Here is an 18,989-nt window from a genome sequence, read left to right as displayed (position 1 = left end):
TGAATTCACTCTTCTAGTTTGTTTTAAAGAGAATGTTCAGGGCAGGTGAGTAACAAAATAGCAATCGGCTATCTAACATTCTTTTCTTTCTATCTCCTCCAGAAACTAGATCAGCTCTGGGTCAGTCCCTAGTTGCAGAGCTCAGGGGCCTACAATCTGAGGAGACTGCCTCAGAATGAAATAGGTATGAGCTTAGGAAGGTGAGGAGGACAACAGTAAGCATCTACCTCCTTCACAACCTGCGTTTGTAGAGCCTGTTAAAGACCACCAAATACTGCACGACTGATATCACCACTGTTACTGAGCCCCCGTTTCTTCTGTTTCTACACCCTTTCTTTCAGATCTGATCCAATCTTATGCCAGACTTCCAATCTCCAGGAATTTTTCTTCTTCCCTTATCAACCTGTTCACACGTGTTGCACCTTCTCCTCACATCAGGCAGAGAAGAATTCTGATTTTAGTTTCTTCACTTAGTGTAGCCGCCAGAGCCCAAAAGTCTGGGTTTGAATCCCAGCCCTGAAATGTCCTAGTTGTTTGGCCTTAGCCAAGTTGTTTAACTTTGTCTGTTTCCTTAGCTGTAAAATTGGGATAGTAACAGTATTTACCTTCCAGGGTTCTTGTAAAACTTCTCTGATAATCCATGCAAAACACTTAGGGCAATGGCTAGCACATAGTAACGTTTTCAATAAGCGTTAGATGATACGATTACTACCGTGCTCATTATTACTTACATGTGATCCAGAGTGAGCTACGTATCCTCCTTGAGCCTCAGTTTCCTCAGGTGTAAGGTGAGGAGGATAATAACTTGTTTTACAGAGTTGATTCAAATGAGGAGATGCATAGAAAGGCTCTGGCACATGTTAGACACTCACAGAATGTTCCTATCCTTGTTGCTATTACTGTACTCTAAACAGCACCTGGCCTCCACACAGTTCCAACTAAGAATGAAGAGGCAATAGGGAGCCGTGACGAGAGCATGGTCGTTCTCTTGATTCTCACTCTCTGGGTTTACTGGCTGGCTGCGTGACCTTGGGCAACAGCTTACCCTTTCTAAGCTTCACAACCAATAAAAATAGCATCTGGTGATAGGATCATTGTGAAGGTTAGATGAGACACCCCATGGAAAACACATCGTAGGTGGCCTGTCACAGCATAAGTACTGGGTAGGTCATTTTTTTCTTGTTGGAAACCAGCACTACCTCTTCTCACTGACTTTATTTCTGTCAATGGAGATGCCATTTTACAAGGTTCTCAGGATGAAACTTTGGAGTAGCCTTTGACTGTCTCCTTTTGTTTGTCTCCAATAACCAGCCAATCACTAAGTCTTAGAGGTTTTTCCTTCTAAACATCAGTCCCCTTCCTGATGCTTCCCCCGCAGTTCGTCATCACAGTTTCCCTTGATTCTCATCTCCTTCCTCTGATTCATCCTTTGTGCCGGTTCCTCATCTACATTTTAAAACAGGACTGTCAGTGTGTCACTCTCCTGAGCAGAGACCTTTGGCAGCTAATTGTGGACTAGAGAAAGAGGCTCAGACTCTTTGAAATACCACTTCAAGATACTCCACAAGCTGACTCCATTCCACCCAAGTACCCTCATCCTCCATTTCTCACCAGCTGGAGCCCTGTGGTCGTCCCAGGCATGCCTTCCAGATGCCATATTTGTCCCACTGCTATACCTTAGTGAATAGACTTAGTGAGCCTTTGCCTCCTGTGTCACCGACTGCTCAGCCTTTGCCCCTATTCTATCTTCCAGGCCGTGCCCAGAACCCATTCGGCTTATAAATACTGCTTTTCAAATTATTTTCCAGAATCATAAGGCTGGCCAAGGGTGTTATACTATTCCAGACACAATGGCCTCATCCCAGTTTGAGTGTTTACAGTGTGATAACTTTGATGTGGCTCTGGCACTCACTTTCTATCCCAGTCTTAATGTGGAGCTCATCTTTCCAAGCCTGTTACTCACTGAGGCCAGGGTCCTTGTTTTACGCATCTCCTGACTCTTCTTAGATACCCCCAGTAGAATCAAGTTTTTTAGCAGCGAATGTCTGGGCGAGATCCCATAGAAAAAGGCCCCCAATATTTTGCCTTCTCTTTGCCTGGGGCCTTCACCCCTCTGGCACACTTCTTCCTTCTCCTCCCCCTGAGGTCTTTGGTCCTTGATCTTCTGTTCTCTCTCTCTTCTGTGGCTCCACCTAACCCTTATACTTGACATTTACCTTCTGCCCTTCCTCCTCTACCCCGACTTACTTTTGCCCTATCTGAGTGTTCTAAGTGAGTAGCCCACCAGACCAGCTTCTTTCTTTGGCTCAGATTCTCTAGAAACTCTACCTATCATCCCAACTTCCTAACAACAAAAAGGAATCAAATGACATGATTGCTCAGGTATGGCACACATATTTCAGCATTGCTTTCAGGTTCCTTTCTATAAAGTAACTGTGGATGCTTGTTTAGACCCACAGTGACCTCTGGCTTGAGCTACCCTATAAACTAGTGATTGAATAAGCCTGAAGAAGAGGCAGATCATACCCAATTTATCACCCTTAGTCAATTGTCTTATTCTTGACCCTGGATCTTTAGTTCTTCCTCTTGACCCTAGTGAGGCCAATCCTGATGCCTCCTGTTCACTGGTTTTCCTAGGTGGTACTTATTTAAGGTTGTTGATGTCCTAGGATCAGATAGTGTCAATAGCATTAGAACTGACCTTGGGCAAGAAGAGAGCTTGGGCCCATTTGCCACTGGTACCAACCTTTGCCTCCAGGGATGACTCAGAACCAAGATGGCACTGCCGTATGAAACTTGGACCAGACTATCTAGCCTTTTATGGGCCTGGAGGTTGTCCACCATCAGAAGCATTCCATGGATATTGGCTGTTCTTGACAGTCTCAGCTTTCCACATACAGACAAAGGATATCAGTGCTGTGATGATGGCATACGCAGACCCCATTGCAAATGAGCCAGCGAAGATTCCCAGGAAATTCCCCACAGACTGGAAGAATGCTGCGGCATCAAATGCATTTGGATTCTCCTTGGGACTGTAAATGGATATAGAACTGAAAAGAGAAGAGGGTGGAGGTTAGTTAGTGACTTTCATCTCACAGCCCAGATAGGATTTTGCACCCACTTTGGGGAGAGGTATCTTTTCCTGTAATGCTGGATGCTGGTTGGAAGAGTTAGGGAAAAACAGATACAGAAGGAGAGAGTTGGAGAATGCAGAAATCTTTCTACTTCCTCATAGCCCCATCCCATGGGATCCATATATTGCTGCCAGTCAGTAAACATTTTTATATTGGAAGGGTCATAAAGAATATTGTTTCTGAGCAAACTAGGCATTAAAACATGGTAGGTGTATAAGGAATCTGCTGAGAAGATAGATAACTGTGAATTATTTAGTGGCCATATGTCTCTAGTGCTGTTATATATTCACAAATGTTCCTGATAAAAAGTGCACTTTTATGGCCTGTGCACAAATGGGTGATACAAATCACTGCGTGCACAAAATATTCTGCCGTGATCTTGTCATAAACCACAAAGCATTCCTCCTCTCCAGTGTAACCCTTCAGAAACGGAGCATTGATGGTGTTCAGAACATCACGGTATTAACCCCCAGGGAGAGACAGAACCCTCATTTTCCCACCAAAACAAATGGCAGCAGCTGCCCGAGGTCATCTTTTATACCCCAATTCTGGTGGCTGCCAACAGATTTATTTCCATAGAGAAAAATCAATCCACCAATAGCCAGTCTGTTCACTTAAATATTATTGAGGACGTCATATATGCTATTTTTTTGTTTTAAACCAGGGCCTCAGATCCCAGAGTGTGAATATGAAAGATAAGGCATGTCCTATTTTAGGAAATATGAACTCCATATTGAGCATTAAAATGAACATATGTGCTAGATCCACTAGCTTTAGGGAGACTAATGAAATGACATTTCAGATTTTTTTTTTTTTTTTTTTTTGCTGTTTTTATTTTAATACAGAATTTTAAAAAACTAATCAGGAAAAATCAAGAGTTTAGCAGTGGGTTTTGGAAGAAACTCCAAAAGCAGCAGTGTGGAGAGCCAAAGTACACTAGACACACTGACTGAGATTAGATTGCATTTTACAGAGATGTAACTGAATCTTTCATGTTGCCGATGATTAGAGCATGTTAGCTCCCTGACCTGACTTTTTGTACCCAGAGATGACTTGAGAGAGCAAGGGGAACCAACTCCAATTCTTCTAGAGGAAGATGCGTGGCATCAAAAAAGGTAGTTTTAAATGGTCTTAGTTTTTCCCTGGATGTCTTTAAACCCCCAAAGTAGGCCAAACCCTTCTGCTTTGATCCTGTAATTGGATAAGGAAGATGAATGTGGATCTTGAATGAAGCCTTGAAATGTATGCGAGAAAAGGACTGCCTTTGAAGTGTTTTTCTTTTTTGTAAAGTGTTGTGCTTTGCAGGAAAAAAGGAAAAGTAAACCCACATCTGGGTCCTTTGTATCTGCAAGTCCTGGGAAAAGGTATAAAACTCCACTGGCTGTTAGGAAACCTGGTGTCCAAAGCTGTGATGCTTGATGTGTTTGAATCGACATTCTCCAACATATTTCTTCCTTCCAATGAAGAAACAATAGTGATGAGAAAGCATTCCATTTGCATTCTGCCCTTCAAACAAACGTTTTTGCACAGTAGCACAGCTTTGGAAGTAATTCTATTAACCTGCGGTTGCCACTAGTAGATCTGACCCATAGAACAAGCACGGCTTTATCCTTCTCTCCACCTCCATAACTTGCAGAAGTGTTTCCCTAGCCCGGTGCTTCTGGAATTTGGAGCACCCCCATCACATCATTTGGTCATACCCCATACTATTATTTATGTGTGTTTTTCTTTAAATCATTTGTATTCAAATTCAGGAGCTTTTATTAAAGAATATCTATGAAATCATAAGTTCGACGTGCTAATTATATTTCTTTTTATTATACGTAAAAGTAGGTAATTTAGAAAAAGAAAGTTCACCTGTATGTCACCTGAAATCATCTGGGTATGCCTACTGATCTGCAGTCTGCACTTTGGGAAATGTTCACTTCCTTCCCACTCAACAGGGCATGATCACTTTGTTCACCAAACTTTATACCCTCCCTGTGATGTTTGACTTAACTGAAGGCAAAGGCTTAACTCTCCTTGACCTATGGAGATTGAATATGCTGGCCCTAAAGCTCCCCAGACATATGCACAAGGTGCCTGCCATGTGTCAAGTGATGTATTAAGTAGATATAGGAAGTGGGAGGCAGGCAGGGAAGAGCAGAGAGAAGGTAAGCAGAATTTGATCCAATAAACATCTTATTGAACACCTGATATATGCAAAGCATACCTCGGCAGGGAAGCCTGAGATATAGATGACAAATAGCCCTACTCCCAGTGTTAAGTGTGATTTTGTGGGAAATACCCAACATTTAATGGTACAAAAGAGAAAAGGGGTACTCTTTTAGAATAAAGGAGGTGGCATTGGAGCAAGGTAGCACGTCATCAGACAGAGATGGGGGGAGAGAGTATTCCAGGCAGTGGAAAGAGTGTTAAGAAAGGCAAGGAGGCAGGTGAGTTCAGGGCAATTGCAAGACATGGCTGCACCTATGTGGGCACGTGTGGTGGGGTAAAGATGGGTGAGGCAGCATTACTCAGAACCTTAAATTCCATGGTGAGAATATACTAAAGCCCTCACATTTAGATAATATTTAGTCCTCTTGTGCCTACAGTATAGCTTTATTTGATCCTATAATAGCTCTGTGAAGTAAGCAAGGCGTGTTTTGTTCTCTCTCCTTATCCATTTCCCTTCCTTCCTTCCTTCCTTCCTTCCTTCCTTCCCTTCCTTCCTTCTTTCCTTCCCTCCCTCCCTTCCTTCCTTCCCTCCCTCCCTTCCTTCTTTCCCTCCTTTTGTCTTGCCTTCCTTTCTCTTTCTTTGCATAAAAGACATAAACTAAAAATCAGAGAAACGAAGATCACACAGCTACTAAATTCACAATGTAGATTTCTTGTTTCTCCCTTTAAAAAGGTGATCATTTTGTGGGGAAACATAAACCCACATCAGGATAGTTGAGTGACAGTGTGATGCTAACTATAAGGACAACAGGAGTTCAGGTACCAGAACATTTATTTTCATGCCGGGGATGGAACATGGGTAGCACCTTCCTGTACACAAGCCTAAGAGCAGAGTATGTTGAGTAGGGAAACAGCACCCTCTCTCCTGGCCCACTAGCAGGTGAGACACAGAACTTCTCAGGAAATCCTGCTTTCCTGCCTGGCTTTGCTAAGACTGGACTTGGTCTTGCTTCTCTTTGGATGCCCAGGACACAGCCTGTTGTTGGGCACATGGCAGGGTATATAAAGGCTGATGGAACAAAGGTGCAGGACAACTGGAAAGTAGAAAGGAAGAAGGCTTGCAAAAACTCATTATCTCTTGAAGCAAATCATCGCCCACAAGATTTTTTAGCAAGCATTGACTATGCACAGTCACATTGTGGGTACTTTTATGGGTATCAGTCTAATCTTGAAACTGACACCTGTGCCTCTTACTTTGAGCCCAAGAACTGATACTTATTGCCTATATGGCCTTGGGCAAGTTACTTCATGTTCCGAATCAGTTACTTCATCTGTAGAATGGAGATAATAATTTATCCCCTAGAAATGTTGTGAGGATATGAGATACATTTAGAACTCTTAGATATATCTTGTGGATTATAGTCATTCCTTGAGTACCTATATGTACACTCAAAATAAATACTCAGTAAATGTTATTTATCCTCACCATCATCATCATCATTCTGCTGAGAACTTCCACAAGTCTCACAATAACAACAGAGTGGTCAGTTACAACTATGGGCAAATGGGGTGTGACTGCCCTCAGGGCACACCAAGCTCTGAGGTTGCTGGGGCTGAACTAGTCACTTTTGCGTAAGAACAACAGGGTGTCCATGAAGGAAAGTACCAGGCAGGTATCCCAGAGAAATGGCCACAGGAGTGGGGCTAAAATGTTCTCATGTATTTCATGAAACTCTTGGCTCAGGGGATCAACGAGGGAAGGAGTGCCCTCAGCTGTGTGGGCAGGGGTCTGCTCCAGGGACAAGAATAGGCCAGGAGACTCAGCTTGAGTTGCATCTCTTCAAGTTTAGGGGAGGATGTTCTACAAGCAAAATCCTCTGGCTTCTAGTAAGACATGAGGCAAAAGAAGCAGAAGCCAGGCTGGGCGAGGTGGCTCACGCCTGTAATCTCAGCGTTTTGGGAGGCCGAGGTGGGTGGATTTGGATTGCTTGAGCGCTGGAGTGTGAGACCAGCCCAGGCAACATGGCAAAACCCCATCTCTAAAAAAAGTACAAAAATTAGCTGGGTGTGATGGTGTGTGCCTGTGGTCCCAGCTGCTCAGGAGGCTGAGTTTGAAGGGTTGCTTGAGCAGGGAAGGTTGAGGTTGTAGTGAACTGTGATTGGGCCACTGCACTCTAGCCTGGGTGACAGAGCAAGACCTTATCTCAAAATAAATAAATAAATAAAAATACATATACATAAAAATTTAAAAATAAATAAATTGGAAATAAGTCCAGGATATTGATTCCTTCTGTTCAGCAATAGATTATTCAGCAAAATTAGTTTGATGGCAGTGTATTTGACCTATACTCAAAAATAAATGTGTACAGCATCTTTTATTCAAAAATTTTGAAATGTATGAAGTATCCTAAACTCTTTGATAAAAGCAACATGAATAAGGATCATTTTGCTTATTGTATCATTTCTCATTCACAGACATTATTCAGACTTCAGTGTTTCTCTACAGCGCATCTTTTCTTCTATATCATGCTCCTGCAAAGAATGGATCTCACAGCTTAGGTAGTGTTAAGAGCATAGAATCTGAATCTGAGTTCTGGGTGTAAGTCTCAGCTTACTGCCACTTACTGCCTATGTGACCTTGAGCAAGTTACTGAAACCACCTTTATCTCAGTTTCTATAAAATCATGATGACAATAATAGTACTTACTCACTGGGTTGCTATGAGAATTAAATGGATTAATGTTTATAAAGCATTTGAAACGGTGCATCTCACCTAGTAAGAACTAGATAAGCATTTCTTAAATAAGTCACCTCTCTCTCTGAGTGCTTCATTTAGTTCTAAAAGAAACATTTCAAATAGATGTTCAATCAAAACCTCTATCCAAACAGAACTAAGATTTTACCACCTGTCTCTCACACTCTGACTGTCCCTAGCCTACCGTCTTCAGCTGGCAGGGATCATCTGATCATATGAATTGTTTTGTGCAGAATGGTGTGTGACTCATAGTAAAGTGTTCAATAAATGCTAGTAATGAAGAAGAAGGAGGAGGGGGAGAAGAAGGAAGAAAAAGAGGAGGAAGAAGAGATGTTGTGAGTGAAATGCTGCTGATAGTGAACATAAAATAATAGGTATGAAAAATATTATATAGATGGCACCACCACAACGCCCTCCCCTCTGTGGCTCTGGCCGCCCTTCCGCTGTGGCCCTATAGAGTCATCTCTCATCCTGATCATGACACTCTTCCTCAGGGTCTCCCAGTTTCCAACACCATCTTCCCCTGTTATTCTTCACTGGGACTGCTGAGATACTTTGCCACACAGTTACCCACAGAAACTACCCAGCGACCTCAAGCTCCTGGTGGCCCTGGTTCCACAGGATGCTCTTCCTGACCAGTCCTCCCAAATCCCACAGCCCACTCACTCTCCTGGGTGCCCGTGCCGATCAGAACAGCCTGCTTCTCCAGCCTCAGTCCAGCCTTTGTTAACATGAAATCAACGTCACTTGAAAGCTTATGAAAAGAATATATTAAGTGAACATATTGTATCTCTTGCAGGATTTCTATTAATTTAGTCATTACGGAAAAACATGAGAAAATGATTACTATAGCCAAAGATATACAAAAGAACCTTCCATTTTCTCTGCCAAATCTTTAATCCCCAACAAAAAAAATTATTGGCACCAGTTCATTGAAAAGTTCTTGATTAGTTGGGACATACATAAATATGAAATGGTTTACTTTTTTTTCCAATCACTGCTTCCAGCTGTACTATGTCGAGTCCCGCTTTGTGCTGGGTAAGTAGTTCCATTAATGATGTCTTGGTCAAATCCCATTATTGAGTTCCTTTCAGTTATTAAAACTTAGTGCAGCCCAACTTAAAACCTACATCTTCAAAAGTGGATTCCTATTGTCCCTGTAGAACATTCTAGAGCAGCAGCAGGATGACTGGAAGGGAGGGAAGGCAGCACGCTCCTTCTCCTCGCAGCTGGTGCCAGCGCCTGCTGGTGATGGAAGGCTGGAGGAGGGATGGGGAGCCCAGCTCTCCTCTTTATGTGCCTAACTGCTTCTCAGTGTGTAGGGCCCCTGGTCTCAGTCTTGCTGCTGCTTGGTCCCTCTCTTAGAGACCTCTGTTGGCATGGTGGTGCCTCCACTTTGCTGAGAACCCTTTCACAGCTGCCACAGGCTCTTCCAGGTCTACACACTTCCAGCCCATTTCCTTGGGTTGGATCAGTAGCCACTTGGGCAGCTCAGTGCCTGTCACCCCTCAGGAGGTGAAAGGAAAATAAATCTTGGGATCCCAAAATCACTAAGCTAAAGGGAAAAGTCAAGCTTGCAACTGCTTGGGGCAAACCTACCTCCCTCACAATTTGCCCTCAAGGAAATTTCTTGTGGACAAAAGGCAGATAGAACTCAAAGTCATCCCTCTGAGCCTCACCTGAGACAAATGCATATCTGATTGTTTCTGACCTATAGTTTATATAAAAATGCAGATTCACTGAGCCAGACTAAATTGGGTATTCAGTGGAAGGCTGATCAAGGACTCAAAAGACTGCAACCTTTTGTCTGTCACCTACCTCTAACCTGGAAGCCCCACTTCTAGCTCTCCCTCTTTACAGGACTGAACCAATGTACATCTTACAGATACTACACACTCATGTCTCCCTAAAATGTGTAAGAGCAAGCTATACTCTGACCAGTGTGGGCACATGTCATTAGGACTTCCTGAGATTGTGTCATGGTTGTGTCCTTAACCTGGTCAAAGTAAACTTTCTAAATTGACTGAGACCTGTCACAGATATTTTGGGCTAAATCCTCCAAACTCCTTAATCTGGGGTTTGCCTGAGTACCTTCCATGGGCCATAGAACACTGGGCTGGGTGGGCTTACCCCCATACTCTCCAGACACATCAAACCGAAGAGCCTTCAGGTTCTCCTCCTGCCAACTCCTGCTTTCAGAAATCTCTAGGTCAGAAGAGGTGCTGGTCTCTGTGTTTTGTGTGATCCCACACTGTGAGGGCCACGTCCAATAACTCCCTTCCCTTGCTCTGCTTTGAGAGGGCTTTGGCTCCACTGCAGGTTCTACACTGGGGGATGAGCTCACAGCCTCTGTCCTTGCAGGTAGCACCAGCCTTTCTGGGTGATTCCACTAGACTCCCCTTCCCCTTGGCTTAGGGAAGAGGAAGAACTCCCATGGGAAGGGATAACAGGGTAACAGTTTATACCTCAAACACTGCACTCTCCCCAGGGATAACCTTTTCTTCCCCACCCCATCATATACAGATGTGAGGCAAAGGGGATGGGGTGGGGGCAGGGGAAATGAGGCTGCTTCTGTTGCCAATTAAGCCAGTTGAGGGGTTAGCATCCTAACTGCTGGGGAGACTTGCTGCTCTTTTTAGTATGAAAACATTTAGCAACTTCTGTTTTCAGCCATGGTCCCTAACCCCAATCTGGTAAACAGGAAAAGACCCACAAGATCATCGTGTGACATTTATGTGGGAGTGCTTCTAGTTTCTTTTCTCCACATCTAGAGCGGCATTGTCATTCTGCTTTTAAAGACACATTTTAAGGACCAACACAACATAAAGGGGCAATGAAAATGTGTAAAAGCTGCTCTGTTTTGTTGGGCCTGGGTGTCACAGGTAAGAAGCAAGTAGATGAAAAACAATTACAGTGCTATTTTGTGTTTAAAATTCTTTATGCCTTAAAAAAAAGAAGTGGATCCTTATCTATTATTTATCTTTTAATAACTGTACCAACCTGCCCTTTCTCAGATAAGTTGCTTAATTGTGAATAAAGAATTGATTTTTATGGGGCCAAGAATTGTGTGTACACATTGGAATTTGTTCTGGCATCTGCCTGCCCATTATTCTGGCTTATGTTCTGCCAAAGGCCAATGAAGCTCTGTCAAGAGAACCTGCTGTAAAACATAATGACTTCAGAAATTGGGGACATTCCAGGCACCCTGGGAGGTTAGAAGAGCTGCTTCTTAATAATAAGAGGTCTTGGCTAAAGTTCACTGAGCTTGAGTAACAACCATAGGGTTTTACCTTCCCAAGGGCCAAACACCCTGCAGAGTCAAGAGCTGTGTTTGAGGGGGAACATCAATTAACTCTTTCCGCTTCTGAGGGACCGTTTAATGACTGCTCCTTAAGAATCCAAATGTATACCAGAGAGTGATTTTCTAAATCCCTGATGAATATCATCTTGTCCTTTTGATGTCAGGCACAAGAGAAAAAGACAGGAGGAATTCCGTGGGAAGGATAACCGAGTGTATCACGGCTTCCTCGGGAATAATGCAATCTCAGGCTGAATTAATTGATTCATTCCATCTACAAATATTTATTGAACATCTACTAAGTACAGACATTGTTCTTAGCACTGAAGGTACTGCAGGGAACAAAACATAACTCCTGACCTCATGTTCCTTACATTTCAGTGGAGAAGATAATATAATGAATAGCTAAGCAAATAAATGTATAATTCAATGACAAGGATTGAAAAGAAAAATAAAACAGCAAGAGATGATGGGACAGAAAGGATTGGGACAGTCAGGGAAGGCTTCTCTGACACAGATTATTAAATGGAGTCCTGAATGAAATAAAGGGAGAGCTTTCTAGGCCCTGAAGCAAAGCTTGTTCAGGGGGTCTGAGAAGCCACAAGGCGGCCAGCATGGCTGGAGGGAAATGATGGGAGGACAGTGGTGGGAGTCAGGCTGGAGCCGGGCCAGGCCCAGGGCCAGGTCTTATAGAGCCTTTCACGACATTGTTAGGATTTTTTTCTAGGGTGAAAGAGCAGGCACTGGAGGGTTGGGGTGGAGGATAGGGGTGTGATGGAATATTCCAGGTGAAGTCTGTGTTAGTCACAGTAGAGGAAGGTGGGTGGGAGACAACACGATCCCATGGCAGTCTTTAAAGGCTGCAGCAGCCAGGCCTGTCCTCATCAGCCTGGATGCCACCACCTAAATGAGACCTGACAAATAACAGCAGACCACAGGAGAAAAAGTAGAGTGGTGAAGAAAAAGATTGAGAGAAGTATGTGAGTTCAAAGTATAGGTGAATTTAGCAGAAACAGCTGCAGTCAGCATTTGAACGGTTGTGCAGAGGAAGGAGTGGACTCATTCTTTGTATTTCCAGAAGATAAGATCTAGTCCAAAAGTAACATGTCATAGGAAGACAGATTCCCAGCTTTATATTCTATTTCAAAATTTCCTAATTCTTAGATCGGATGGAAAATGGTACGGATATTATAAAAGGGTAGTGAATTCTCTGTAGTTGGAGATGCTTAAACATAGGATAAAAGAGTTACTTGCCAGGGTGCTGTGAAGGAAATTCATGCACTAGAGGGTTATAATGTGGCCTCAAGGAACCTCCCACTCTGAGGGTCATTGACTTGCTATCTATTTTCCAATTTCCTCCAGGCCTGCCAGGAAAGGTAGTAAGGTACCTGGCCTTCCTGTGCTAACCCAAATCCTGACATTGGAAATGTCTGAGCATGCAGCCACTAAGGAGCAGTACTTCAACTGAGGATGCAGTGAGGATGCAGATGATTTAGGCTGGAACCAGGTTGATGATGACATGCAGAACAGTTACGAATTTCAGCACAGAATAAAGCCTTTGACAGATTCCTAAGTGGCTCTGGTCCATTAAGTTCGAACTTTAAGGTGACAAAGAGGCCTCTGAGTTTAAAATTGGTTAAAAGGGAAGAAGAGTTAAAGGAGGTTTGTTATGAATTATATGTGCATTTTCTTTGAAAGGAGATCTTAAATTACTTTGCAATTTAGCTTGAAGCGTCTTGTCAGAATTGAATTAGTCTGCAGGCTTTGAGAAATTTTCTCTTATACCTAATATTGAGAGGAAAGTGAATTTGAGATAGTCCTAAAGATAAAAGGAACTTGAAAATTCACTTCTTACTTCTTTTTCTTTCTTTGTATTTCTCTTTAAAGCAGAAATAGGAATTTGAATCCCACTACTGTGAGCCTATTCATTTAAGAAAGAGAAAAATTCTCATGGCCTAATGGGAATTTCTACCCTTTCTCCCACTTTTCAATTTCTTTAATCTTCATTAATGAAATCTTAGCTCCTAAGAATGCTGTAATATGCAAAATTTTAGTCATAATAGACATAAAAAGATATAGAAAAGTAGGTTAATAGCCACCAAAGATGGAAATCCAGCTAAAATTAAAATATAATCATAAACAGGTGTGAGCAAGACCAAATATTAACCCCCAAGGTTGAAAACAGAGAAGGAGGTCAAGTTCTCCAGTGTTTACTGAGCCCTCAAAATACTATTCCCTGTATTCATTTCTATGAAGCGTTCACTATGTGTCAAGTAATGTGTTAAGCATTTTTATAAGCATTATCTTCTTTAACCCTCAAAGTAAATCCCAAAGAAGGTGCTACTATTATTTCCATTATAGATAAGGAAATTATGACTTAGATAAAGTAACTTTTAAAATTTCACCTCATTTAATCCTTCCAATTATCTAACAAAAAAAGTACAACCATGTATTGCATAATGACATCTCAATCAACAACAGACTGCATATACAACAGTGGTCCCATAAGATTACAATATGGTATTTTTTTACCGTATCTTTTCTATGTTTAGATACACAAATACTTACTATTGGGTTGTAACTGCCTACACTATTAGTATAATAACATACTGCACAGGTTTGTAGCCTAGGAGCAATAGGCTAAACCATATAACCTAGCCCTGTAGTGGGTTATACCATCTAGATTTGTGTAAGTACACTCCATAATGTCTGCATGATGACAAAATAGCCTAAAAGCATTTGTTAGAATAAATCTCTGTTGTTAAGAGATGCATTACTGTATTGTTCTCATTTCAGAGATAAATAGACTCAGGGAGGTTAAATCACTTTCCCAAGGTAACTTGCAGGTAAATGGAGCATCCTTAGATTCAGATCTCACCAAGGGAAAGCCTGTGACTGGAGAGTGGAAATGCCTGGCTCTGCCACTGGAATGTGCTCAGAGAAATAACTCGACCATACACCCCATCTTCGTAAGACTGAGGCAAAGTCCACTCTTGGAAGTTGAAAATTTCAGAATTTCTAGTACTCATTTGCAAGAAAAAAAATACATTAGTTAAAATATCTATTTCAATATGAGGAGTTTTGCTGACAACCTAGTACTACTTACAGGCCAAGATTTCCTAATGGAGACCCTCCTCTATCTTGAGTGGGTTTTAATATGAAACTATATCCCGTATCTCCTGGCATTCATACCAACACCAACTTAGGTTTGCCATCCTATGCAGTTTGTCCTGTTTTTCCAAGTGGTAACTACTGTCTCTTTAGAGTAACTGCTTATCTGTCTCAGCACCTTCATCTGGAAAATGGTGATAACAATTGTGTTTCCTTCATAAAGTGGGGATTAAATATGTTAATATGTGTATAGTGCTTAAAATGCTACCTACAACATGGAAAGCACTCCAAAAATATCAGCTGTTATTATTGCTATTTGCATTAATATTGTTGGAATGATTGCTATATCTTTCACCATTTGCTCAAAAGAAACTAAATAAAAACTAAATTCTACTTACTCATAATATAAAGGCATTTGGGAATTCCAACTAGTGTATTAGAACATTATAAGAATCTTTTGGGGTAGAATGAACAATAGGCTTAGAGTTCAATCAAATACTGAATTCATCTTTTTCTTAATAAGGCCTATAGAGCAGAAGGCTACTAGGATAGTATCAAACAAGGGGATGCGTGTAAATTGTTAGCAATCACTAAGCATGGAAGACCCACAGTTTTGCAAATCTAACAAAGCTGAACTTTTAGCAGCCTTTCAGGGAAGGGGACACTGAGGTAGACATCCCACAGAAATCCTGTGGCTACACCTGAAGGAAAATGTGCACAGAATATGTTTAATAAAGTTGTGTAGACTTGCTAATTAGCAACAGTCAAGGAAAAAAAAAACCATGAAAACAATGGAGTTTGCTTTCATGGCAAGATCACCAATTCACAGCTCACCACATGCTACATAGAGATAAAGAAGAATCAGCAAAGGGACACTTGCTTGGATTGGAGCCTGCAGTGTTTCATAAATGCTGTGTGCTGAGGATTGTGATGAGTGGCTGAATAAAATGCTAGTTTCCTCTGGCTGGGTCAAAGGCGTCTTCATAGACAATGGGCTGCCTTCTTAATCTGGGTGCCTTTCATTCTCGAATTAGATAAACCCCACTCCCATTATAAACAGCTGCCTGAGACAGCCTGAGGGAGTTTCACCTGGTGACAAGCCAACTCCTGGAAAATGTTTGCACTGATAGACTCATTCCCCCAGACCCTTCCCTGATCTCCCATTTATTGGCAATTAAGTGAGCAGCTGGGCCCCCATCACAGCTTAATTTAATTAAGAATCTGCATCCATCTTCTTACAGTTGCAGATAATTTCACTTTAGTTCAAGTTATCTTTGGAAGGAAAGCACATAGTTATCTTCTTAAACTAATGTATTTCACCAAGGTAGCTGCCTCATTCCCACAGATTTCAGTGTCATGTGTGAAGCATGGGAACTGCAGGCCAGCAAACCTTATCAAAGGAAGTTTTGCTTCTGTGTAATATTCTTAACTTATATATTTCTAGGTGTTACCATGAAGTGTATATTCTATAGAGGAATCCTCTCTGGCATTAGCTCTTTAGGACATGGCTTTATCTGGAATAAGAATATGGACCTTAAGGTATATTTGAATCTCAAGCCAATACAGCTTGTAAGAACTGATGTATTCCTAACTCAAGCAATTAATAGATCTGTCTTGTCCATGCAATAAAGGTAATTACTAAAACTCGAGTCAGAGGCTAGATGTAAGGATAAACAGTTCATCTGTCAAGGCCATAGCCATGCCATGGAGGAGCACAAGATATTGCTTGGTGCCAGGAACTAGGGCCCTGTGTGCTGGAACAGCCTTGAAGTATCAGGAGGATGGTTTTTACGTATCGAGTTGGGCAATAGGTCAGAGGCTTGGGGAACATGTAGACTGGAAGACTACACAGGCATTGGGAAGGAGGGAGGTCAGTGGAAACTTCAAGTTAGAAGCAGGTAAACAAGCTTTCATTAGTATGTGAACAACAAGCAAGGGACTCAGGAAATCAATATTCTGGAAGCCTGGGGATGAGTGTAAACTGAACATTTGTAAATGCATACATGTAATTTTCTGGAATAAGATTCCTTAAAACTTTCATCACCTTCTCTATGTGGTCCATGACCCCCCAAAAGGTTAAAAGCCACTGAAGTAGGGATCTGCAAATACTGATGGTAGAACAAAGAAGGAGTGTTCAAAAGTTGAGGCAAACAGCAACGGGCAGAAAGTGAGATCAGAGGAAGAATTGAATAATCAGTGCAAGGCAGATGAAACAAGAGGACCTTGGTGGCTGGGCACAGTGGCTCATACCTGTAATCCCAGCAGGGTGGAAGTGGGAGGATCATCTAAGCCCAGAAGTTCAAGGCTGCAGTGAGCCAAGACTGGTTACTGAACTCCAGCCTGGGTGACAGAGCAAAACCCGGTCTCAAAAAAAAAAAAAAAAAGAAAAGAAAAATAACACACAAAAAAACAGTGCCTTGGTAATGGAAGAAACCCTGTGCCCTGGGCCATGACCTTTTGCTCTCTACCAGCTTGGCTGGGATCAAACGTGGCTGCTCCAGGCTAGCAGACAACATATGTGAGAACACAATTAAATTAATGATAGATCAGAAAGAGTGGCTGTTCCTGACACCTAAGAATATGTAGATAGAAAAGTGAGGTTTTAAGAGTTGTGTGTACATGGGAGTGACTGACAGAGCTGGGAAGTGTAGTGGGTAACACCATGAAGCATACATTTATTTATGGCCTGGATCAGTTCTACTTTCTATTCATCATGTAAACGATGTTAACTGTATTGATTCAGTACATCAAAGGTCATGTGGCCCGGACTTACCACCCCTGCCACCACTACCAGGGCTCACCTCTCTCCAGGTCAACCAGAATGTATGAAACGCTGCAGCTCCTGGTCCTTGGTTAAGTTTACCCATGGCTAGATCTTCAAAAGATCCACTGTCTGCATATACATGTCATTACAGCAAACAGGTGAAACAGGCCTATGCTCCCCGGAACATGGAGGAGAAGTGTTCCTTGAGGGAAAATTTATGAGATAAGTAACACCTTGGTAGTAGTAATTAAAAAAAATTTTGGAATGTAGATGCTTTGTCTAAGATGGGTTAAAACTAGAGAACTGTGCATATGGTTCATAAGGAAGAAAGGACGTAGGTAAGGTATGGGCCAGAAGGAGGAGTTGGTACAATGTGCCCAAAGGTAGGGCTCCTCCTTGGAGCACAGGTGGCAGAGAGTGAGGACTGCTTTCTGATGCTTTCCCTTATAGCAAGTCTATCACTTTCTCTCTCTGTAGTTTTTATTGATCAGGTTTTCTTTTGTATTACCACTCTCACCAACTGATGGATAAGCCACCAGCTTATATACCCTTACCAAGGGTATATACAAAGGGTAGAATTTAATAATTATACCCCAGTGTCTCCTCTGGATTAAGTGTATCCATTAGACTTTTATTCAAACCTATAGATCAGAAAGAGTGGCTGTTTCCACCTTCCTGGAAAATCCAATTAAACAAGAATACTTTAGGGCCATTGTTAGGAAACATGCAAATAGAAACAGAGGTGATCCAGTGACAGGAGAGGAGAATGTTATTTACATAAATAAAATAAAGGACAGTGGCACCTTTCAGATCTATTGTGTATGTGTGAAAGGCAAAGAGAATGAGGGAGAGGGGCTGTAAAATTTATAGTGAGAAATAGCAAAATCCTTGTTTTTATTCATGAAAAGCCTGCCTTATCACTTAATGCTAATGAATGTCATTAAAAGGAGGTTGATGCATAATTGGAGATTATAGCACCTTGACTTCATCTGAAATGTGATGGTGAAGACCCAGGTAACTTCAATCATGGGAAAAGTATGATAATCCCCACAAACCTAATGCCAGAATGTGGGGACTATGATAACATGGAGTCTCAGAGAACCAGACAAGTACCCCTGCCATCAACCTCTGCCTTGGATTTGCCTGACAATCCTTGGCTATGCCAACAGCCAGTCTGTGTTGGTGGCAATGGAGGGGATGGAGAGTATTGGTTCTGTTAAATTATTTACATTAGAAATGTTCAGCCCTTAAAATTCTAGATTTTAAAATAAGAGCTTAATTGGTAAGTTCCCAAAATGAGGAGAGAGAAAAAAATAATTCCTGGCTTTGCAAACCATAATACAGTAAGCTAGTAAGATATAAAAAGGTAATTTGTTAGTAAATTGAGTGATCACCATGTACAATCCCAGCTTAATTTTAGAGTCTTAAATACTGAATTTGGAAAGCATATATGATTTCGGCAAAACGTTTGATGTTGAAATTCTCTTGGACTTTGTGCTTTCTACATTGCAATGTTAATAGCTGCTGTTTATTGAGGGCCTCTTGCAAGCCATAACTGTGATATGTATCTTATTTACATTATTTGTAATCCTCACAATAACCTCATAGCAGAGATAATATTATTTACATATCATGAGAGGAAATTGAGGAGTGTTAGTGAGGTGGCCAAAGTCACGTGGTGAGCAAGTGGTAGGACTGGCATTGAATCCTGGTTGATCTGGTTCCAAAGCTCCTCTCCATTTTGATGCTCCCACCCAGAGAATGGTATGT

General features: G+C 41.8%; 1 protein-coding gene and 1 pseudogene across 1 annotated transcript in view; one reads left to right on the top strand and one right to left on the bottom strand.

The window, feature by feature from the left end:
* The window catches only part of SLC9A9 (solute carrier family 9 member A9), a 592,312-nt gene that overhangs the window by 309,621 nt on the left and 263,702 nt on the right, over positions 1-18,989 (bottom strand). Inside the window, exon 7 of the mRNA XM_008008833.3 lies at positions 2,912-3,050. Coding sequence (XP_008007024.1) covers positions 2,912-3,050 — 139 coding nt within the window. The remainder of the gene's footprint in view (positions 1-2,911; positions 3,051-18,989) is intronic.
* Positions 9,061-18,989, top strand: part of LOC119625611 (ubiquitin domain-containing protein 2-like) — a 44,666-nt pseudogene continuing 34,737 nt past the window's right edge.

This window comes from Chlorocebus sabaeus, chromosome 15 (genome assembly GCF_047675955.1).
Source record: "Chlorocebus sabaeus isolate Y175 chromosome 15, mChlSab1.0.hap1, whole genome shotgun sequence".
Classification (NCBI taxonomy): domain Eukaryota; kingdom Metazoa; phylum Chordata; class Mammalia; order Primates; family Cercopithecidae; genus Chlorocebus; species Chlorocebus sabaeus.
The sequence above is the reverse complement of the archived record's forward strand: the minus strand, read 5'-3'. Positions and strand labels throughout refer to the sequence as shown.